This window comes from Vigna umbellata, chromosome 7, assembly GCF_029865625.1.
Source record: "Vigna umbellata cultivar VRB3 chromosome 7, Vumbellata_1.0, whole genome shotgun sequence".
Classification (NCBI taxonomy): Eukaryota; Viridiplantae; Streptophyta; class Magnoliopsida; order Fabales; family Fabaceae; genus Vigna; species Vigna umbellata.
Window position 1 is genome coordinate 25,014,175 of NC_142171.1, and position 24,534 is coordinate 25,038,708.

The 24,534-nt window shown below is 33.6% G+C and overlaps 2 protein-coding genes and 1 pseudogene across 3 annotated transcripts; 2 read left to right on the forward strand and 1 right to left on the reverse strand.

The window, feature by feature from the left end:
- Positions 1 to 166: 166 nt before the first annotated feature.
- Positions 167 to 15,289, forward strand: LOC148195545 (vacuolar sorting protein 3-like). Of its 2 annotated transcripts, none has more exons than XR_015780812.1 (14): positions 167 to 1,639; positions 5,345 to 5,620; positions 6,841 to 7,037; positions 7,338 to 7,479; positions 8,138 to 8,410; positions 8,495 to 8,567; positions 8,816 to 8,864; positions 10,063 to 10,345; positions 10,649 to 10,704; positions 12,396 to 12,464; positions 12,558 to 12,669; positions 13,714 to 13,803; positions 14,296 to 14,425; positions 14,867 to 15,289. XR_015780812.1 is itself a non-coding variant. In XM_088094457.1 (14 exons), exons 1-14 carry the CDS (start codon positions 518 to 520, stop codon positions 14,957 to 14,959), a joined length of 3,006 nt encoding a protein of 1,001 aa, XP_087950583.1. In that variant the 5' UTR covers positions 172 to 517; the 3' UTR covers positions 14,960 to 15,289. The 2 variants fall into 2 exon arrangements, 1 of the variants encoding a protein (XP_087950583.1); XM_088094457.1 differs by having other exon boundaries at positions 172 to 1,639; positions 14,255 to 14,425.
- Positions 15,290 to 16,639: 1,350 nt separating this feature from the next.
- LOC148195546 (hydroquinone glucosyltransferase pseudogene) lies at positions 16,640 to 18,647 on the reverse strand (annotated as a pseudogene).
- A 3,315-nt stretch (positions 18,648 to 21,962) lies between these two features.
- LOC148195547 (uncharacterized) lies at positions 21,963 to 24,334 on the forward strand. The gene is made up of 4 exons (XM_088094068.1): positions 21,963 to 22,423; positions 23,218 to 23,376; positions 23,504 to 23,615; positions 23,832 to 24,334. The coding sequence occupies exons 1-4, from the start codon at positions 22,085 to 22,087 to the stop codon at positions 24,023 to 24,025; spliced, it is 804 nt and encodes a 267-aa protein (XP_087950194.1). The 5' UTR covers positions 21,963 to 22,084; the 3' UTR covers positions 24,026 to 24,334.
- Positions 24,335 to 24,534: the final 200 nt, after the last annotated feature.

The following is a 24,534-nucleotide window of genomic DNA, read 5'->3' on the forward strand; positions in this document are numbered from 1 at the left end:
AACATTTTTCTATAAATTTATAATAAATTACGAGAGACTTATATTAATTTAGCATGTGCAATTAACACAATAAAACTTATAAAATATAAATTATATAATAAATTCATATTACTGTAAAATAATACTATTTTAAACCTGAATTGCAAAACTACAAGTGTATATTGAAAAAAAGAAAAAAGAAAAAAAATTCTGTGGAGGGCTTTTATATAATTTTGTTCTCAGCTCCTTTTAGACTTAAAGCTCCGGCCACCGAGAGGAGTTACCCCACCGACAAAGACAGCTCGTGGGAAAACGGAACCTCCGTGATCACCGCCGCCGCTGCCGGAACATTTTCGACGGTTATCGGCGCCGCTAAGTGAAGAATTTTCGATGCCGGATTCAGAAACAGTGTTTTCATATTCACATTTAGTTAGTTATGTGAATATTTATTTATTTATTTAAAATTTGGGTGATTTTCACTTTTAGTTACTTCCGCTGTAACTGAAGACGAAACTCTCAAAGGCTGAGACATTAGAGAATGTCGAAGGTTGAAAGCAGCATGGCTCGGGTGGTTTTGGAGCCTCACGCGCAGTTCGACCTCACCGCCCACTCACGCGCCAGTTCTATTCGATCGCTCGCACTTGCCACACTGCCGGATGCGAGACGGGACCGTTCTACTGTCCTCTACGTCGGAACTAACTCTGGAACCCTCTTCTCCCTATCGGCAGACACCGACGACGGTGACGGCGCCCCGAACGATGCCGTTCTGCGGAAGCTATCGTTTCTGCGGAGCGTTTCGGTGAGCGACGCCGCAGTCGAGTGCATTTCGGTGATCGAGGAGTTCGGGAAGGTTCTGTTGCTCTCCAATGGGGCTTTGTTCTTGGTGGACTCTGAGCTCTCGAATCGCGCTTCGAAATTGAATTTCTCGAAGGGAGTATCTTTGGTCACGAGGAGGAGGTTTAGGAACGGCGAATCCGAGAGTTTGGGTTTGGGTTCGGGTTCAGGTTCGGGGCTAGGTTCGGGGTTAGGGTTGTTTCAGAAATTGAGAATGAACTCAGTGAAGGAGGGTGAAATGCACAGTGAGGGTGGTTGTGTTTTTGCGGTTGTTGTTGGGAAGAGGTTGATTCTTGCGGAGCTTGTCTTGGGGAATAGGAATGGGAAAAATGAGAGGGATGATGGTGGTGGTGGCTCTCTTGTGGTTTTGAAGGAGATTCAGTGTGTTGATGGGGTTGTTAGTGCCATGGTGTGGCTTAATGATTCTATTGTTGTTGGTACTGTAAATGGGTATAGTTTGATTTCCTGTGTAACTGGGCAGAGCTGTGTGATCTTCTCGCTGCCGGATGTGTCGCGGCCGCCAAGGTTGAAGCTTTTGCACAAGGAGTGGAGGGTGCTGTTGTTGGTGGACAATGTGGGGGTTATTGTTGACGCACATGGGCAGCCGGTGGGAGGGAGTCTGGTGTTCCGGCATGGGTTGGATTCAGTTGGAGAGATTGGTTATTATGTGGTTGTGGTGAGTGATGGGAAGATTGAGTTGTATCATAAAAGGAATGGTGGGTGTGTTCAGGTTTTGCCGTTTGGTGGGGAAGGAGTTGGGCGATGCGTTGTTGCTAGCGAGGAAGATAGGGATGGGAGGATTGTTGTTGTTGCCACTGCTACCAAGGTATGTTGTAGTTTGAATCTAGTGCCATTGAGATCATAATTTAGTTGATTGATTATGTACTTGTGATATTAGCTTGGACGGTCGGTTTACTTTTTTGATTTTTTGGTGCATGTGGAATAATTGATTGTTGGGGTAATCTGAATATGGAGTAGCTCATAATAACGACTGCAATTTTACGTGCCTCCTTCTGTCTCATAGTTTACTGTATTGGTTTTTCACACCTTAAGACTTGGATACTTCATAGATACATATAGGTGAATTATGAGAATATTTGTGTTGGATGCATAAACCAAACGCAAGTATAGGTGCTCAATAGCCTGTAATTGATTTTAGTCCTAGGTTATATTAATGAATTTAGCCTCATTAAGCTTCACACTACATTGCTTAAATAAAAAGGTCAACATATAAATACATAATTTTTATATAGTGTAAAATTAATGTCACCCAGCACAAAAGGAGGTGTGTGGCTGATGAACAAAACAAAACGTGAACATAGACACCAATACAAGATCAGAACAAAGGCAAACATGAAGGCTTGAGCAGAGATCAGATCAAAGAATGCTCAAACACAGGACAGAGCAAAACATTAAAACAGGGTTCAGAAGTTCTGAACAGAGAACATAGTCTGCGATGGGAAACTTAGCTTTGAGAGTTGGGAGAGGAATTGAAATTGGTTGTAAGTGTCTTCCATGAGCAGATAGTCGGGAGACAACAAATTATGTGAAAAGGGCATCCACCATGGAAATATAATAAGAAAAATCATTAGAAGAGGGAACAGGGAAGGTCCTCACAAGTCACTATACACTATTTGAAAAGGTGATTCACTGTTAATAAGGAAGCTTGAGAAGAAAGTTTATGTGCTTTGCCCGTATAACATGCTGAACAAAAAGGCATAGAACTTTCACTATAAAATGGTATATTCTAATCTAAGGTGCCAAGTATGTAGTACATTGCGATTAAGATCTCCTGATCTAAGGTGCCAAGTGTAGGCACTGCCTGTAGAACAATTATTGGAAATAGTGGTATTAATACCAGGATTACCAGAACAAACAATACTCAGGCATAAACTGAAGACTTGAAAACTAAAGAGGCCATCGGGTCCAACATGTTCATGAAGAAGAACTTCCTAGGATTTTTGAAATTTAACAAAGCAATGGTTGGGAATAAAACACAAAATAGACATTGTTATCTGGACGAAACTTTCCCACACTAATTAAATTCTTGTGTATTGAAGGAGCCTATAAAAGTTTATTGAGAGTTAAGTGGATTTTCAGATTAAAGAGTGAAAAGAAGGTAGTGGAGCCAGAAGAGTGTATGTGAAGACCTTGCCCATTGCCTACAAAAGTCTGATTAGATCCTTCGAAAGGAGCATTCTATTGGATGTTTTAAGCGAAATTTGTTACATGATAGGAAGTCCCTGAATCTGTAAATCAGGTCTAACATGCAGATGGTTCAGTGTTTGTGACCATAGCCTGTGGTTGGGTGGGATGAATATATTGATATGGAATGTTAGATGTGTTGGAGGTCTCACATTGACTAGAGATTAGGTCAATTCACCATATATAAGTGGGTGCAAACCTCACCTTACAAGCTGATTTTGTGAGATTGAGTTTGGTTTAAAGTATACATCTTAACATAGTGTCAAAGTCATGGTTAGAGCCTATCTTAGCGAAATTTGTAGTTTGTTGGGTCTATTGTTTCATTCGCTATCGGGTTACCATCAGATCACCCATTAATATCTAGTCTCACGTATGAGATGTATATGTCTTAGCGTAAGAGATGTGTTAGAGGTTCCATTTCGACTAGACATAAAGCCAATTTATAATATATAAGTGTGCAAACCTTACCTTATGAACCGGTTTTGTGCGATTGGGTTAGTCTTAAAGTATCCTAACAAGATGTTTGAGGCCAATGTGAAGTTGAAAAATAACCAGGAGCAGCTATTGAGGAATTCACCCAAGCCACATTAAATGTACAGGTCATAGATGATGATTGATGTTGTAAATTTAACTTGTGATAACATAAAAGGGAAGTATGACCATATTTCAAGCAGACTTGGCACTACATAGAACTACAACCTCCACAGCCTCTTCCTCAACTACGAAAGCAACCTCCTCAATGACAAAAGCAACCTCCTCTTCCTCGTCTAGAACCAGTAAAATCTGTCTGGTAAAACTGAGTATTCTGGCCAATGTTGCTGTGTTGATTTTTGTTGATCATGAATGTGAGGAATGAGCCAATGAATGTTAAGCAATATTAAGAGAAAGGGTAGAATATGATCCTTTCATATACTTCTGTAATTTGCAGTTCTTTTGCAAGAAAACCTTCAACTTCTTCAATAGTAACAATATCAATTTTTCTTTCAATAACTACAATAACAAAATCATATTCTAGAGGAAATCCTTCGAGAATGGAATCCATATGTTCTTTTGAGGAAGCAGGATCTCCATCTGAACAAAGAGAGTCAATAAGAGACTTAAGAAGAAGAAGAAATTCTCAGTAATAGTAATTATCCAAAAAAGAGTTTTTGAACTTAGAACACAATTGACATGCTTTTTTCCTAGTTTAATGATGAAAATATGCATGTATCTTGACGTGGATTACATATGACTGAATACATCCAAGCACCCGCCACAAGACAGTGTTGGAAAGAGACAACTGAAGCCATACAATAAACATTTAATCTTGTGGTTCTCATGAAAGATACTTTGTATTTGTTAGAGTAATTACTGTTACATATCATCATTAAGGCTAGTCTGCCAGACCAGTAATGAGTAGTACCTAGTTCTGTACCTAGAGGTCTAGTGCAGACTCTTGGTGTTCCATGTACTCTTGCTTTTTCAATATATATAGAAGATAATGAGAGGGATCTGTTAAGCCCTCAAGCATATATTTTTATCAGTTTTTAATCTCAAGTGTATTAAGTCTATTAAGAACACGATCTTTTTCTGTAAGAAATCTTGATGAAATTTGACGAGCAACCATGAAATGATGCAAAGAATGTGCCTTCCTCACATGTTCAACCTGTACAAAGCAGTTGTTTTTATCAATTTGCTCTGTAATTTGATGTAAAAATGCTACTGGAGCATGCACCAAAAATAGATGATTGAGAATCTCCTAGTGAAGTAGGGGTTGGAGTAGGATATGAGGAGTTTTAGGATTGATGGAAGCCATGAATGAGGATCAACTACCTTCGGATAACATATTGAATTAACAAGAGTGATTATTACTTGGAGTGAAAGACACAAAACTCAGTAAACCTTTGTTGCAAAACACATGTTTATAAGGACAAAGGAAACACGAATTAATTGACAACTGTTTATTTGTAATGACCTACAATTGACAACGGTTCAATTGTAACTAACTACAACTAACAACTAACAACTAACAACTAACAACTATTCAGTTGTAGCCAAGTGTTGTAATTTGGGGTGTTCTGTGCTCCAACGTGTCTGCACCAGGAACGATTTGTGAATGCCAGGCAAAATAGGGACCTTGTGATGCAAAGTGATATTGTTTGGTTTTTTGTTATTCTATTGCTTGTAGTTTTGTTAATGTCATTTAAATTTTTAACTGTTGATCATGCCTCAATTAATTATTAGATCCTATGTTGTGTTAATTTATTCTGTTGTCGAATTAAAAATAATTTTGACTGTGGTATTCCTAGCTCAATGAAGTATTTAATTTTTTTACATGTCTTTCTAGGTAGTGTGCTATCAGAAATTACCTTCTGTAGAACAAATAAAAGACCTTCTGAGGAAGAAGAACTATAAGGGAGCCATATCCTTGGTGGAGGAGCTTGAGTCAGAAGGGGAAATGTCAAAAGATTTGCTTTCGTTTGTTCATGCTCAAGTGGGATTCCTCTTGCTTTTTGACTTGCATTTTAAAGAAGCAGTGGACCACTTCTTGCTTTCTGACACGATGCAACCTTCTGAAGTATTCCCATTTATAATGCGTGATCCAAATCGATGGTCCTTACTGGTACATTGTGTTTGTCTCTATTTATATCACTGCCTTAAGCTTTGTTTCAAAATTGTGTTTTTTTTTCCACTTTGCAATGTTTTGTTTTCGTTGAGACAAGATAGTGTTTTTGACCTATATTTTTAACTATTATTTGGATTGTCAGTTTTAACTGTTGTCCAGAGCCTTACTTTTAACTTTTAGATCCTTATTCATATATCAATTTCTAATCCCTTCTAATAAAAAATTGGAAGAAAAAAATCAATATTCAATATTAATTTTCTACACAAATTTAAATAGAGATATTTTAAGCACAATATTTTAGAACAATAATAATATTAAAAATATTTCGATTTTAAAATCTGTAAAGTTATTTGCACAATAATAATATTTAAGTAATATATAATAATAATAATAATAATAATAATAATTTTGATGGTTGGTTATTTAGTATAATATTAAAACAGTAGCCATCTAGCTATATGCCATTCTGTCTTGGGAAAAACCCAAGTTCTACATTGACTAGAAATAGTGTCAAGATATTTGGGGCAACCCTCATTTAGTGAACCAGCATTTGTGGTTGGATTACGTCTATCTAAATTAAAATTTTAATATACTGCTATAGTGTTTTTGGGAGTGGCTGCTTTGTGTTGCTGACTTATGTTTGTGGTATGTAATATTTTTGGCAAAATATCAATATGCAAGGCGTATAAGAAAGTATTGTTGAATTTGAGTAGCAGCAATAGTGGTTCTATAGTGCTATTACATGGCGGATCCATGCTCTGCTATCCTAACTTTCATTTGATATGCTGACTGTTGAAGTGACTATCATGGCTGCTATGGTTCTTGCGCTTGTGGCATGGTTTGCAAAAAGTAGTTGTGCTTTTGAGAGGATAGAACTTCAGAAAAATGCTGCAAAATACTACAAGCTACTCAAATAAGTTCTTTTATCAAATAGGTTTAATATTAAAATAAGCTAGTCAAATGAGCCAAAAGCTAGCTTAAAAAGCTTTGCTTAACACACTCATAATGGTAGAAGTTCACTCTTGTGATACCTTGGGCAATTTGATGTGCTTAATTAATTTCAATCAAATGTACTGTATTAACTACTAATTTTTCTATTAGGTCATGTGGGCTATATTGTGAAATGTGGTACTTGTCCTGAATACATATACATTATTCAACTATTTAAAATTTGTGCTGTATGAATGTGGTACAGATGTTCAAACTGGCTTTTGTAGGTTCCTAGGAATAGGTATTGGGGTTTGCATCCTCCACCAGCCCCCCTTGAAGATGTTATAGATGATGGCTTGATGACAATCCAAAGAGCTTCTTTTCTGAGGAAAGCAGGTGTAGAAACAATAGTAGATAATGATCTATTTCTCAATCCAGTGAATAGAGCTGATTTATTGAAGTCAGCAATCGAGAACATTAGTAGGTCTGACTTCAATTTTGTTATTATTCACTTATTTGTTTCAGTTTTGGATGTTGATTATATTCATGTAGTCTATGGTAATTTAATACAATACAGATTCCTACAAAAAGCTCCTATATCCTGTACCAGGACTTTTGGCAGATTATAAAGGAAAGTTTACATAGAAGAAGATCGGAATATACTGAATTTGGGTTTCAGTCTCATTTCAAAATTGCACCGTATATTAATAATTTTTGTGGAATCTGTTGTTATGGTCTTTGACTTGTTTTTGTAACCATCTTTGTTGATCAATATTGTGTTTAGGTATTTGGAGGCCTGTCGAGAAAAAGACCTAACCGAATCAGTCAGGGAGGGAGTTGACACTCTACTAATGTATCTCTATAGAGCTCTAAATTGTGTTGAGGACATGGAGAGGCTGGCATCTTCTACAAACTGGTGTGTTGTGGTACGTGCAAATTAATGTTATTGTTTTTAAATAAGCTGAGTTCTGGATGTTATAATTGTTGAATTTACAGGAGAGAAATAGAGGGAGGTGCATGGAGTTGTTTAAGTGAAAAATTGACTGACTTATTGAATGATACTTAGATTATGCAGAACATCTGTATCTATAATATTGATTCCTAAATACTCAAGAATGGGTGCTACTTCCGAAATACTTATTCTTTTTAATTTTAAGCATTTAAGATATAATACATGAACTGAACATTATTCTAACATGTATTAATTATTTGATTGAAATGATTTTGATACTTTTTCCTAATTAGCAATGTAAAAAATAGTAAATGGAGTTGCAGATATTATTTCTATGTAGATTTGAGGAATTACTTTTTCTTGTTCCTGATATGATTATTTCTGAAGCTCTATGGAAAGAAAATAGCATCAATAGCAAAATGAACACGAGAAACCACAAACCTAACCTACTTTGAATGTCAACTGCAAGCATGAACAGGAAATGAGAAGATTCCCTTTTCTAAATCTATGCTGCCTTTTAATGGAAACATAGGTTGCTTGAAATAATGGGAGTTACCTGGAGTTGCTTGAAATAATGGGAGTTACCTGGAGTTGCTTGAAAAATGACCTTATGGAATGCATTTCTCTTTCAGGAGGAATTGGAGCAGATGTTAGAAGAGTCTGGGCACCTACGGACACTTGCCTTCTTGTGTGCAAGTAAAGGAATGAGCTCAAAAGCTGTGCATATTTGGCGAATCCTAGCAAGAAATTATTCATCTGGCCTGTGGAAAGACCCTGCTTTGGAGAATAGCACGCAGGACAGTGGGGAAAGCCTCATTTCTGGGAGGTCAATTGCTGCAGCTGAAGCATCAAAAATTCTTGAGGAATCTTCTGATCAAGAGTTGATTCTACAGCATCTAGGATGGGTACGAGTGTTTAGGTGTTTGTTGTTCCAACTTGATAATTTGATCAAGTGATCATTATTCATGTTTTGAATATTTTCATTTCAGATTGCAGATATTAGCCAGGTTCTTGCAGTCAAAGTTTTAACTTCAGAGAAACGAGAGATCCATCTTTCTCCTGGTTGGCCTTGATTCCATGAGAATTTTGTGCTCGTTATTTGGATTATTGTTATGCTTTGATACTTTTTATTGAGAAATGTAAATTATGACTAGTTTGGACTAGTTGCTTTAATGAATATTATCATCCAATGCCTAATATACTCTGCCAAAAGGTTCTCGAATATGATAGTCGTTGTTATGTTTTTATTTTTGTTAAGTTTGTTTTATTTCTGAAACCATCAGTGATGTGTTATTCCTTTCACACTACAGATGAAGTTGTTACAACCATTGATCCACAGAAGGTAGAAATTCTACAGAGGTACGCCATTGTGTTTTCTGTCTGCAGTATGCTAGCAAAACTAAGATGTTTAAGAATTTTATGAGGATGCTTATGGTTGTTGATTTGAAGGATTTGATAGAGTTATTAATTCTTCTTTTATTTCATTTTCATTCCTTTTATGTTTTGCTGACTATATAATAAATATAACCACTGATTAGAGTTAGAAAATGTTACATTAGTTAGGCTACATTTATATTTCCTGAACTATTACTATAGAGTGTCAATATTAAGTTACTATTGCTCATCACATCTCATCGTTGCATCATCATTGTAAAATTCGTTCAGGACCTGTTTTGATGCCTTCTCTCTTTCTAGTTTCAAAAATGTTTCTCATTCAAAATCTATTTAATATTTTAAATTTGCTTACAAAACTGATCCCATAGAATCTAAAAATCAGATTAACAATGTTTTTGTGATTCTCTTCTGTTTTCATGATGGTTGAAAATGTAAATGTCTCCTGGACGACTGATGTGCCATGCTTTTTGAATGTAATTCATGCTCTGATTTATCTGGTATAGCAGTGAATCCAAATGTGGTATGCTCTTTGAATCTAGTATAGTAATAAGTCCTGTTTGATTTAATGCATGCTCATTGGAAAATTCATACCCACCTGAAATCCTGAGTCACTCCCAAATAAGGTAAACTGACTCTGTATGCCTCCAAGATATTAAAACTCAATATATATAGAGAAGAGCTTCTGTGACCTGCATTCATAGAGCTTTTAAATTTTTATATTAATAAAACTCTATATTTAGAAGGAGAATCCCTTTTCTTGTTTCTCTTTATTCTGTTCCCATAATTTCTTTCAATTTGGAAGCTCTATAGTACCATCATCCATGACACGAATCATCTTATCACTAATGCAGCCAGAGTTTCTAAGTTTTCTAAACCTCCATTTTATTAGCATTTTAAAAAATAAGAAAAGAAGTCTAGTGATGAATGCAATAGTAAAAAATGTTTTTAGAATTCTAGAAGGAAGGAAAAAGTACAAACTTAGGTATCTTGTATGTACATCAAGAATGAACTCTTGTTTGTAAAATATAGACAATTTAATATAAGCTTTGAACCTGAAGGAGCCTTCACTTTCCTCTGTAAGTAGGAAATAGACTGAGATAATTTTTTTTTTCTATTTATTAAAATTCTAATACTTTGGTTTATGCTCGGTTCTTGTATTTAGGTATCTCCAGTGGTTGATTGAAGATCAGGACTGTAATGATACACAGTTGCATACGTTGTATGCCCTCTCACTTGCCAAATCAGCAATTGAAGTCTTTGAATCTGAAAATATCTCTAAGACTCTGGATAGTGAAAATACGGAGACAAGTTTGGCTGTGTCCAAGAACTCAATCTTTGACACACCTGTCAGGGAAAGATTGCAGATTTTTTTGCAATCTTCAGACTTGTATGATCCAGAAGAAGTTCTTTATTTGATTGAAGGATCAGAATTGTGGTTAGAGAAGGTAATTTTGAAACTTTTGATGTTTTCTTGGGTAATAACAATAGTTCTGATACCATATAGAATAGTTCTGATACCATATAGAATTGTATATGTTCTGAATGAATTGTGTGTCTAATGCAGGCCACACATCATGTATTTATAACATAATATAGAGTCAATTATAATAAATACACCTAATAATTAAGAATTAATCATCCTAGTTTTTCAGATTATGTAACACCTAATTCCCTAGAAATCTGTAACCGGTGATTTTATTCTAACAGGAGGATTAACATTCTTTACTTATTTTTTCTTTACTTGACAGGCTATTCTATATAGAAGACTGGGGCAGGAGACTTTGGTCCTCCAAATTTTGGCTTTGTAAGTGTCGAATTAGCTTCAAAATTTGCACTAGCTTTCACATAAATTCAGTCAAAGCTATGAAAGTACAAGTTAAACCCTTACGTAAATGAGCAAATTACAAGGTCATAATGCTAAAACTCTAAAGGTTAAACAAGTACAAAACGTCAGAATTCAAGCTTAAATATTTCAAAACAAACTAGCTTACTCATAATCTACTGGGATGACATGCAAACAGACTCAGAGAAGAGAATACGTAAATGCTTGATCTAAATTGCACTGCCAATAACCGTCTCCCCAGTTTTAGACTGACAATGGTATATACATTCTGTTCATCATATAACAACATGTGCATGCCCTGAATAATTTATCAAGTAAGGTGTATCTTTTTAAACTTTGCCTAAATGTGATATTATGCTGTCCAAATTAACAAGCCACTGGTGAACTGGAATCTTGTGTGTTACCACCTCCGTCCCGATTTTTAAGACTCATTTAATAAAACTTGTTAACCCTTTTTGTAAGACTCCTTTGTAGTTGAATGATGCATTAATTATTTTTTTCCTAAAATACCCTTAAGTAATTGACATTTTCTTACTTTAAAATATTAATAAATATTTGAAATAAATGAAATAAGGTTTCTCTTTTCTACTCTGATTTGAGAATGTAAGTACTCATTTATATTAAAGTCTCACTCAACTACTTTAGCTTTAAATATACCAAAGTTAATTTTGAAACAACAATACAAATTATTGATCAATTTATTGTTTTTAACTAATTTTCTTGAAGAGTGTGAATTTGTTGAAAGGATCTTATAAATAGGAATGAAAGGAGTAATAGCAAATATAGAAAAAACCAACACCCAATGGACCCAAGCAAGACAACTCTAGTAAATAGTGCTGCGTTTGTGTGCATTTTTTAGGATAGAAAATAGTAAACAATGAGAATAGATGAAGAACAGACCCAAAGGCAGAAACAGGGTAATTTGTTGCAATAGAAGTGTGTGATAAATAGACCAATAAAGGCAAGAAAAAATTTGGGATTTTCTCGTGATCAATAGTCCATGGACATTCAAAGAGTAATATTTTATATTTTTGAACTTTGATTCCATCTTTGCACTGCACTACCTTTTTGGAGCAGGAGTTTTGATCTCAAATGCTGTGATTTTGGAATCTTGATTTTATTATGTATACTAGCGAGAAATGTGATTAAAATTGACCTTCCAATGATTTGATTCATTTAAAAATTTGTTTTTGATTGGGATGAAAGAGGATGTTTTATCCGTATATTTGACTGTCCTCTTTAAGTGGGATAAGGCTTGGTTGTTGTAGACAAAATAGAAAACATGAATATGTATTACGCTTTTAGAAAATATTTATCCTTTTATGGTGTCAAAGCTTGCAGTTTCTAATAATTTGTAAAGAAAAAACCTTTAAAAGCATTGGGAGATATAAATTTACCATATTCTGTTCAGACTAATGTCATTGTCTAACGCTGGGAGTTCTGCAATCAGCATGGTTCCATTGGATATGTATTTTAGCAAACAGTTGAATTTCTCATAGATTTAGGAATGTGAGGTTTAATGTGAACAAGGTTAAACACACGCAGAAAAACCAATTGGCATACAATGTCTTAAAATCAATAACAAGGACTTTTTTTTTCTTTATTATTATTATTATTATTATTTATTATTATTATTATATGGTGGCTCCCAGGAAACTTGAAGACAGTGAAGCTGCTGAGCAGTATTGTGCTGAGATAGGAAGGGCTGATGCATACATGCAGTTTGTCTCGACTTACCCTTTTAATGTTTTATTTTATTTATGCTGAGATTGTTTAACAAGTTCGTTTTAATGCTCTTTTTTTAATGTCCTCAGGTTGCTTGAAATGTATTTGGACCCACAAGATGGTAAGGATCCCATGTTTACTGCTGCTGTTCGCCTACTCCATAATCATGGAGAATCATTAGATCCGTTGCAAGTTTTAGAGGTACTAAACTCACTATATTAAGTTTTTAATCAAATCGTTCGCAACATCTAGATTCTGCTGTGTGCATATTTTGCACCCTACTCCACTGTAAATGGATAAAGGATCTGTTGACATGAAAATATGTGTACCTGTTAGGAATATCCTTACAGATAATGCCATGATTTGTATTTAATTAGCAAAGAAGGAAAAATATAAAGATGAATGTGAGCAATGCTCTTCCCCAAGACAAGATATATTTGGACTCCAATCAATTCCCAATTCCACAATGTCTCCTTCAGTTCTGATTCTCTCCCCTATAACAATTCTCTCTCCTTGAACTCACTCCCTTCTCCCTAAAATAGCTAATTCTGAATAGACACAAGTTTCCTTTTGGGCCTATGGGTATAGATAGACCTTGAAAGGCATCTCTTGATTGGGTTGATTCCTTGCATTGGAAGAGTTCCTTTAGATTATTAATATAAAAAAATGATTATCCCATATAAAGCCATCAGGTTTTAAACTTGTTCAGCCCTTTGGTAAGGATTGAAGGGTTGTATTACCTCCTCTCTTCTAATGTTGTTCTCAATAACCTCTTAGGTGAAGGTATATAGATGGTGTATTAAAAGTTCCTCCACATGCAAGATCATCTTGGGTTTGATGTTGGGACATCGAACAATGCAATTGTATGACTCAGATCATGTTGAAATTCAACACTTGTGTAGAAAAATAGCGGTTGCAACATATGAACTCTTGAGTTTGTCATGGGGTCTTTAATACCAATATCAGTGGTGTACTATCCCAAACCTCAAACTATTAGGTGATGTCTCATGAATAGTTTTATTATTTTTTATGAAACAGTTATATTATAAATTAATCAATGGAGCTGCATGCGCAAGCCACTCCGTAGGCATATTGAAAATGCTAAGTTTTATAATTGTCAGTGATGGATGTATCTTTCTGCAATTAAAGGACTCTATCTATTAAAATGCAGTTTGTCATTTTTTAACTATATTTAATTCATTTCAGAGTTGTTCTTAATTTTAAAGTTTTGGTTTTATAATGCAGAAACTATCTCCAGATATGCCACTTCAACTTGCTTCTGATACTTTACTAAGAATGTTCAGGGCCAGAGTTCATCATCATCGTCAAGGACAGGTACTTACCTGGTTTTTTTCCAGATGGATAGATTGTCCTAATCTCAGGTCTTTTTCCTACGTGATAGAGAAAGAAAAATTAAACTCCACTCAGGGTGTAGTGGCTTCTGTCAAAAATAATCAGTAATCCCACGTTATGAAACTTCTCTGGAAGTTCGGTTTTTGGCAAATATAACTGTTTTTTAAATGCTCATAGAACAAGTATGACTTATTTTTGTTAGATACTTTTGGTATAGTCTTTACAGCAAGCACCAGTTTGTATGGATGTAATGTAACCACCAAATTCAGTAATTTCTGAAATGAAACTAATTTTTACCAATAACTCCTATATGCCATCTTCCCCAGATTAATTTTTCTTTGTGCTCTGTAGTCTGACATTTCAAGGTTGATTTCTTCTTTCTGTTGTCAATCACGTATTATGGGCTTGTGATCTTAGTTAGAAATTCTTTCAGATTGTGCATAATTTATCTCGTGCTGTGGACATTGATGCAAGATTATCAAGATTGGAGGAGAGGTCAAGGCATGTTCAAATTGATGACGAGAGTCTCTGTGATTCCTGTGATGCACGGCTTGGTACGAAGCTATTTGCAATGTATCCCGATGACACTGTTGTATGTTACAAGGTTAGTTACTCGAGCTCTTCTCTCAATTCATGCCTCAAATAGAACTTTTGTCCCAAACTTCCATGTCTCACCACAATCTTGCTACGCTGTTGCCAAATGTTTGATTTTAGGACACTTGATCTTTATTCCTCTGCAACAGAGTAAATGTAGCAGCTAAACTTGTTTCTCCATTTCTTTATAGACCTTTCTTGAGCTCATCCATTTCATTCTCGAAGTAATGCTCCGTCATTTTTGTTAACTAATCTGTTTAGTATAAAACTTCAGCTACAATTTTTTTTCTCTTAAATTCATTGTTTACTGTTCATGCATTGAAAGAAGAAAATTTTCCTTAATAACATTAGCAAGTATATCAGGTTGACTTATATTTTGTTTATTTGTGCCTCATTTTTCTAGCACTATAAGAATTTAAATTTCTCACTTATGCTTTTCAATCCTTTGTAGTGTTACCGTCGTCAAGGTGAGTCAGTGTCTGTATCAGGCCGCAATTTTAAGGAAGACATCCTATTTAAACCGGGTTGGCTCGTGAGTAGATGATCTTTAAACTATGTCGTAACTAGATGCAACTATTGCTTGGTTGAATCCCAGAAGCAGCTTCCACTTCTTATACCAATCCAAATTCATTCAAAATTTGGAAAAGGAAATTGGTTGATGTAAAAAGCTTGGAGGATCAGGTTCTAACATTCTAAGCTAAAAGAGTAGAAGTTCATATAGTTATTATCCCATGATGTTACTGTAAATATCTGTTGAGTTCTCCATTGTACTCTCCATACCTTCATCCCCCTTCGGCAAATTTCTTTGTAAATTTGATGATGTAAAATGTAATTTTTTGCCCATAATAATCAGCTGTTTTAGTTCACACGTCAACATACTTATGTTTGCATCTCTCTAATACAGACAATGAGTTGTCTGCAAATATCTCATCTTGCACTCTTTACATTATAAAACGTTTCCTTTAAAATGAAGGAAAAAGAAGTTGAGGATAAAGAAAAATAATCACGTTAATTAGAAGACGGACGATTGTAATTGTAATTCATTTTAAATTTTATTATGTGCATGATTCTGTTACAATTTAATCAGCTTATTTCCTAATACACTTGATTATAAGGGTATTTTATCCTCTAAAGTGTCTCTTGTTAGGGCCGGGATGACAACAAAAAAACGTGTTTTTGCATATATCTGCAGGTAAGATTATTAATAATATTATTAGAAATTAATTGAATCAATTTTTATGAAATAAATATTATACTCCTTGGTCAACAATCATAAGGATAGATAGAATTTTTTTTCCCTTTCATTGTTATTTTCACTATTTTATTTCAATTCTTAAACTCTGCACATTATTTATATATTTAAAAAATATGATACATTCTAATTTTAAGAGAACATTACAATACACGTTTGCAACCCGCCCCTTTTTTTATTTTTTTATAAATGACATTGTTCAATATATCTCAAATAAAAATTGGATTAAACAATTCTGTAGAAATATATTTTACTTTAATATATTTGGTAAAATCCTCTTTTCTTATCGAAAAAGTATAGTATACTTTGACACTCTCCAATAAAAAACACCCTATACAACCATTATATTCATATTTTAATCATACTTTCTTTTATTTTTTTAATTCCAAATACTAATGTATATATATATAATAATTAAAGGGAGTTAAATGTTAACAATTATTTTTTAAAATTAATTCAATTTATAATTAATAGTTAAAAAGTATAATTAAAATGTAATATAATGATAATTAAGTTGGTTTTTTTTTCATGGATAAACATGAAGAATCGTCTTGATTTTTATAATCATGAGATTTTTAGTTCAATCAGAACTAAAGCAATAATCCACAAAACACTTCATTTTTTTTCTACACCTACTTGACATTAACAAAATTATATTTTTATTTTTAAATATAAAATAATTTAAGAAGAATTAAATAGAAAAATAAATATATAAATATGTTTAGATAATAAATAGATATAAAAAATTAAAAGATATACATATACTATTTTGAAAAGTTATACTTTTTAACACATTTTTTTATATTCATTTAATACTATTTTTTTAAAAAAAATATATATATAAAAATCCATTCTTTTATTAATTTTTATTCTTTTAATATCTATGATATAATGTGTAAAATGATTGTATGAATATAGACATGTATCACCTTACCATTAATCTACCATCTTTATTTAACTGCAAAGATAGTTTTAATCACATCCCAAACTCAAACTTTTCCACTTTAGTGCCAACTGAGTTAGGGTTACTGTTGAAGATCCTTCATCCTTGATAGCATCAACAGCAGCATCTTTCAAAATTTTCATTCTATGAATAATTTCCTTGCCTTCTTCTCCCACCATCAGCTTCCTTATGATCCTACTTATCTCTTCCCTTTCCACAATCCCATTCTCACTAACCCTAACCCTAAGAGCCACTTTCAAATCATCACTCAGCAGAACTGCATTCATCTTTTGCTCAGCAAAGAGTGGCCATGCAATCAGTGGAATCCCATGCACAACACCTTCAAGTGTTGAATTCCAACCACAATGGCATAGGAATCCCCCAATTGCACCATGACCAAGGATTTGAACCTGTGATGCCCAATAAGGCACCACCAACCCATGCCCTTCTGTTCTCTTCAAAAACCCATCTGGTAGAAACTCAAAAGGGTCCTCATTTCTGGCACCAATGTCTGAAATAATGCCAAACTTGTTAGGTGGTCTTAACACCCACAAGAACTTTTGGCCACTCAGTTCCAATCCCCAAGCAAGCTCTTTTATCTGTTCATGAGACAGTGTGCCACCACTTCCAAATGAAACATATAACACAGAATTGCATTGTTGTTTGTCCAACCATCTCAGATATTTTATGTCATTGCTGCTTCCCTCTCTGCATGGATCCTCTTGCACAAAGGGTCCCACTGCATAAACACAAGGGATTGTTCCTTTCTCCTGTTCTTCTTGCAAGGCTCTTATGATCCCTTCTTCCATCTCCAAAAAGTTGTTAACCAATATACCATCAGCTAAGTAGAATCTTTCATTGCCTTCAAAAATATGTTGTCAACATATATATTCATAATTAGTTTCATCACTCAAAAGATTCAAAACTTCCTTTTTTTATCAGCAACATAGAACTAAATAAATGTGACAAATTTTGAGGTATCCTAAACCCTATACAAAATTATAGTATTTTGACATCCAAAATTCACTCATATCCATTTCATTTCAGTATCCTTTATTACTTTTCACTTTTACTTTTTCTTTACAAAAAGTGTATTTTTTTTTCTGTGACTATTTTACTCTTAAATGAGTTGTTGTCAAATGGTGGTGACAAATATCCTTCTTCCTATTATTATGTTATATTCAATAGCAGATTACTTAAAGGATATTACAGATGTTTGGTTACAATTCAGTGAAACAATTCACATCTAAAACATTCAAAGCCTTAAATACAGATGTTTAAATAACCACTTTTACAACTTAAGTTTAACAATACAGATGAGTAGTCATGAATAAAATACTATTATAGTTACTGCATAAGTAATTGCTAATTCAAAATTGTCAAGTCAATACATCAATGTTCATTATAAAAGAGAGAAAACAAAAGTAGATTGAAGCTTTCATTACCTTCGAGAAATTGTTTATATGCTGCACCTGATCGATTCTGAAGAGGGTCGGGAAGATCAGTTCCATGAATCGGTATGCAACCAGGAATCTCTATAGGTTCTAGCAGGTCTCTGTACTCACAAGATATTGCCTTGTCAAGCATAGAAGAATACAAACAAAGCGACAGTAACATTGCTGTGGATGGAAAATATGAGTAGGACAACACATTGAGTTCTTTGCCAAAGGGTAGCACTTGTGTTATCAAACCATCAGAAATGATTGCAACAAGCCTTGAAGTAGCATGCAGTGCCTTCAATGCATCATAGATCAGAGGTAGAGAACGAGAGATTGTGACCTGAACTTGGATTGCAGGGTGAGTGTCATGTGGAAGATCCTCCAAGTTAACTGGTGGAAGGAACATCTGGTTTAGGGTTAAAGGAAGAGAATCAAAAAGGGCTTTGGTGTTGTTGCAGGGTGAACCAAATGTAGGGTTAATGCATGTGACATGAATATCATGGTGGAGATGAATCAGTCTCTTAGAGAACTCAAGAATTGAACGTAGATGACTGTATACTGGAACTGAAACTATTGCTATGTGAGTTTTGACCTCCATTGATTAACTATAATGCAGTTTTTCTCACCAAATATATTTCATGGTTTATGACAAAGCTGGTGAATTTATAGAGATGCAAGAGTTCTTCAGTTTGCTCATTCTCTCTCTCTATCTTTGAGTTTGAAACATCTTCTAATGTGTAAGTTTTGAGATATTGTATTGTAAAACCACCATTTTTTTCTTAAAGTTTGTGGAATTTAATGAAACTGATCCTACATATATTTTATGTTACAATACATTTCTATTTGAACTCTTTGAAAATGTGGAGTTATAGAAGAAATATTTCAATAAATAAATGTGATTAACTTCAACAACAAAAAATGAACTGACAGTATTTTATGAATGTGTGCAATTAGTTCACCCTAGTAAGAATGATGCTTGATATTTCATAACATCAATTACTTAATAAATAAAAAGTTATTCTCACATATATTGAGATAATCTCTATAACATTGTTGATGGCCTTAATGGTTTCCTTAAAGTTTAAACTGATGGGTATGCATGATAAAATATAGAATTTTAAATTTCTTAGTGATATTTAAAAAATATTATTTATTATTTTTAACATTGTTTTGTATATATTAAATTCGTGAAAAATATTTTGATGAATGAACTAAATTATGTTTTCCATTTTGGATTTCTCACCTATAATTTTTTGGATAGTTTAATTTTTAGGTTTTTTATGACTACGTTTTCCTGGCTTGTATTTTAATGTGGTACAAAACTTTGAAATGATCAAGTTTGATGCAATAGTATTAATTAGCTTAATCTATTATTAAACTCAGGACATCTCAAACTTGAGATATTAGACAATTTTTATGCCACTTTGTTAAAACTAGTGTTAGAGGTTCAATCTAAAATTATAATTAGCTGCGCATGACTTATATTATAAATAAAATTAGACAAAATGTAACTCATAAATAAAATTAGACAAAATTAGCACATAAATGATACTTAAAGTTAGCCCAATTGCAGCCTAGCATCATATAATACTATAAACCTGTAAAACATAGGATTGGATGTATTTTAATCCTTAAAATATGGATATGGATACTTTTTTTTGGGTGCATATATATATATATATATATATATATATATATATATATATATATATATATATATATATATATTCCTTTTTTTCTAAAATTATTTTGCTTTTTTCCTGCTAAAATAAGTGTAATAAAATTGTCAAGTCATCAATGAACTGGATTGTCATATTAGCACTTAAGTTATTTGATATGAAATTAACTAAATCTACAAATTGATATTTAGTGTAAATAGTATTTTTATTTGATTAACTATAATTCAGCTTTTCTAAATATTCAAAACAGATAAGATTAGGATTGATTTAACGAAGGTTATTTTTATTTATTTTTAATATTTTATTTATTTAAATTAGTTTCGGTCTTTTTAGTAGCTGTTTCATGGTTGAATTTCATTAAAGTATATTTTGTTGTGTAATTCATGAAAATGAGATACCTTACCTCAATAGCAACAATGATTAATGGTATATCAAAAAGTTGGAATCTTAATAAAAAAGGGATCATATTCCTCTTGAAGCAAAACCACTTTTCTTTTTGTGATAAAGTACTAGTGTTTTATCTCTTCATACCTCGTGTCCTATAATTTGAGGATAGAAAACATTATGTTGGAAAGAAAGTGGTTATGAACCAGTCCTTCCTTTTCTGAGTTTTAACACAGGGTCGCATGGTCTCGCTTAAGCTAAATTCGCTTAAGTTAGATTGACGAGACAACAGTTTTAAAAGGATTCGCTCAGGCACCAAGTTTCACCTAAGCGAAAAAACTCTAGTGGCTCAAGCTTAGTTGCATGACATTGTCGCCAGGCGAGCAAAGTTTCGCGCAAGCGAAAATGTTCCCGTGGGCACCCTAAGTTTTAGCCGAAATCTCGCCTAGGCAACTTAGTTTTAGCTTAAGCGAAAAGGTTCTAGTGCATATCTCGCCCAGACGAAAAGGTTTAGCTTAGGCGAAAATACTGTCAGCATGCCACGTAAGGGCCTCTTAAACGACATTTGTCCAATTTGAAAGGAAGCCTCTATTTGTTTCAAGTTTTCAAAAATAAAGACCCAATTGAGACATAGGAGACCTATTTGAGATTCTGGATGAAAAAAGGGACCTACCAAAACATTAAACCTAAACAATAACAACATAAATTATTCACATTAATAATTAAGTTTGTACTTTTCCCAAATTATAGGATTCAAACAACTTTCACATATTAGTTTAAAAGGATGTCTTAAACAACAATCATATTTCTCAACAAGCTTTATAGTTAGTTTTACTTGTATAACCTATTTAGCTTTACATTTTAACAATATAATTTACTTGATGTCATAATGAAATAATTTTACATTAGTTAATATAAAAGTAAAAAGGAATTACAATATTCTTATTTTCGATACACCACAAGTTGCATAAGCTATCAAGAAAAATAAGATCACTAGTTTCACATCCAATTTTTAAATCTTCTAATGGAAGTTGATCAGCCAAGTAAATGTAAAAATGACCCATGACTCCAGTATGAAATTTGTTTACGTATATGGACTCTAGTGTTAGAATTTCACCATCTTTAATCTTGATAGAACCAGGTTTTGGATAACAAACCGACATTGCAACTAGGTAACCTCTTTCATTTTCTGCTGCTTTTCCTGTCCCATACTTTGGTGTTGAAGTACATAATACCCTTCCATCCTAATTTAATAAAATTATAAAGTTAGAAAAGATAGTTAAATCCTAATTCATTAAAATCTTAGATGTAACATACAAATCCTAATTCATTAACATACTCAATCATTAACATCATAAACATACAAATCCTAATTCATTAAAAACAAGTTTTAAATCTTGATGTAAAAATATTAATCTTAGATATTCAAATACAAGATTTACATTAAAAAGATATGTTTAGAATTAATCAATACCTTTGATCTATATTAGAGTTAAACTTCTTGATTGTTCTATTCATATTTATTTAGGTTTCAAAAACATTTTTCGACACTATGAAAATACATAAATATTCTATCATGAACATGAATAATAAAAATATAACGTAAAGAAAGATATTCTCCATTTATTAATATATATATATATATATATATATATATTTATAGATATATATCTATATAGATGTATATTATACGTATAAATATAAGACAAACAAAATTATCGTGTCTTCCCACTGCTGTCGTGCTAGTTTTAAATAATAAAATATTAAAAAGTTATTCATGTCTTAAAAGTATAATTAGGTGTTTGATCCGATTGAAATGCAGGTTGATATATATTTCATGATTTTCAATGAATAATATTTGAAGCAAAGGAAAGAAATTTTTTGCCAAGACGCTATTATTTTAATAACATGATTTTCATTCAACACCATTATTGTATAACATAACTTTCTTTCTCTTTCTCTGAACCCAACAATGGCTTCAAGTGGCGATGCAGCACCAGAGTTCTACCAAAACGTCGTCGTAATGCGTCACGGCGATCGCGTCGACAACTTCGAACCCATGTGGGTCACCTTCGCCACCCGACCCTGGGACCCGCCCCTGATCCAACAGGGTCGGGTTCGAGCCTTCGCCACGGGTCGCGAGTTACGCAAAAAACTACCTTTCACTCTCAATCGCGTTTTCGTCTCTCCCTTTCTCCGATGTGTCCAAACCGCCGCCGAAGTCGTCGCCGCCCTCTCCGCCGTATCCGACAACCAAGACCCCAATAACCTCACCGGCGATGGCGTCCCCATCGATCCCTCTAAAATCAAGGTCAAAATCGTCTTTCTTTTCTTTTTGCAGAATGTGAACATCAATGTTTAACTGGAATTATAAGTTTAAGGATTAATTGGTTTCTGAAAGCTGAGGTCAACCCTGATTTATTAGAAAATATATTTTAATCATTTAAATTTGAAAAAAAAAAGATACCTTTTAAGTTTAAAGGAGTAATAGGATTTTTATAATAATTGCTTTAAAATCACTGAGATTTAATATTGTCCTATCATAAACTACCTCGGAAAGTTATAGGATTTGTATAATAATTGCTTTAAAATCATATTTATGATTATCTATGATATGATGCATAGAAGTTAAACTTTTAGAGTCTAATTAAACTTATCCAACTTCCACTTTAAGAAGAATAAAGAGGAAAAGTGATTAAGCATGTTTTATGTTGTGTGTAGTACTGTTGTAGTTTACCAAGAACAAGCATTAACTTTTCTTACAGTAAAACAAAATTGTGTTTGAATAAATTTTCCAGTAATGATTCTGCAAACAATGACTATGCTTGATTTCTATGTTTGGGATGTTTGACTTTGAGGGATAAATGTTGGCATTTAAACCTTTGGCTCACTGATGAAAACTCAATGTGCATACACACGTTGTAGCAGAGGTTCAGTTTCATCTGCAGAAGTAGAATTCTATGGTTTTATAGGTGAAAGAGTAACATGATGTTTCATATTTTTCTCCTTAATAGAATTGTAACATGCCTTACAAATCCTTAGCAGATTCACATATCAGCAGCTTCTGAGTTTAAGAAATTCTATCCCTCTTTTCCACAACTGCAGGTCGCTGTTGAATATGGCTTGTGTGAAATGATGAGCAGGGCAGCTATTAGACTTGACGTGGTGCCTAAAGACGGAAACTGGGGTTTCGATATTCCGAAGCTCGAGGCTCTGCTTCCGGCAGGGACAGTAGATAAGAATGTGAAAAGGGTCTATGAAAAGGTATGGAGCTTTTCATCTTCACTTTCAACTGAGATGTTTTAGCACATTTGACAGTTATGTATGTATGTATGTATGAATGAAAATGTCACTTGAGCTGATGAAATCTTTTTTGCTTGAGGAACTTCAGTTGCCCCAGTGGGAAGAAGATCCAAACTTGCACACAAGGCCTAGATATAAGCAAATAGTTAAAGATCTTGCTGACAAATATCCTACGGAGAACTTGCTGCTTGTCACACATGGTATAATATTCAATTTATTGTTCAACTTTCATCTGTATACACACCTTTTTCTTTGTAAATGCAATCTTTTATCTTGCTGTTCCCCATATTACATTAATGTGTAAGAATGAAATTTACTGAATCTGTTAGTGGTCACTGGATGAAAAAGGTGGTATATTTTGATGTATTGAAGAAATTTTTTCGAGCTGAATTCTAATTTGGTTCCATCTTTTGTAGGGGAAGGAGTTGGGGTGGCTTATTCTTCATTCCAAAAGGAGGTTGAAGTGTATGATGTTGATTACTGTGGATACGCCCAACTCAGACGCCCAATTTTCAAGAAAGATCAATCATTCACTGCAGGAGAATTTGAAGCTATTGTTCACAATGGTCAAACTGGTATAAAATGCATCGAAAACAAAACTGCACAATAATGGCCATCTACACCTCCGAGGCCTGATTCTCACTTACTACTGTGGCTACTTCATGTTTGATTCCTCCAAAGACTAAATGATTCTGTATTGAGAATGTTTGATTGAGTAGGAACACAAACACCATTATTATTCTTCACTCGATTGAATGGTAAACATAGGATGAAAAGAAAAGTATGGTTTTACTTTTCCCCATTATAATCAGAATAAGTTAATGGATACATTATATGAATTTACATGTTTATGATAGAACATGGATGATCTAAGCAGACAATTCTACTTATGAGAAAACCCTTTGTTGGTTTGTTATTACTGTTGCCTTTGGATTATGCTAATTGAATACTATTTTTATCAGCCCTATTTCTTTTATTGCTGTGTTGTAAATATAAAGTTTGTCTTTAGGAAAGAACGGAAGAAAATGCTTGTAAATTATATTAGGTTTGTGTATTTATTATTTGAAAGGAATAAAACTGCACTGTCATGATCACTTACACTACACCAGTGTTCGGGTA

Excerpts from the sequence above, each read along its gene's own strand:
- LOC148195545 (XM_088094457.1), top strand. The coding sequence starts at position 518 with ATGTCGAAGGTTGAAAGCAGCATGGCTCGGGTGGTTTTGGAGCCTCAC. Across the intron at positions 5,621-6,840 it reads CAAATCGATGGTCCTTACTG|GTTCCTAGGAATAGGTATTG; the intron begins GTACATTGTGTT and ends TGGCTTTTGTAG. Across the intron at positions 12,465-12,557 it reads AGGGCTGATGCATACATGCA|GTTGCTTGAAATGTATTTGG; the intron begins GTTTGTCTCGAC and ends TAATGTCCTCAG.
- LOC148195547 (XM_088094068.1), top strand. The coding sequence starts at position 22,085 with ATGGCTTCAAGTGGCGATGCAGCACCAGAGTTCTACCAAAACGTCGTC. Across the intron at positions 22,424-23,217 it reads TCGATCCCTCTAAAATCAAG|GTCGCTGTTGAATATGGCTT; the intron begins GTCAAAATCGTC and ends CCACAACTGCAG. Across the intron at positions 23,377-23,503 it reads TGAAAAGGGTCTATGAAAAG|TTGCCCCAGTGGGAAGAAGA; the intron begins GTATGGAGCTTT and ends GAGGAACTTCAG.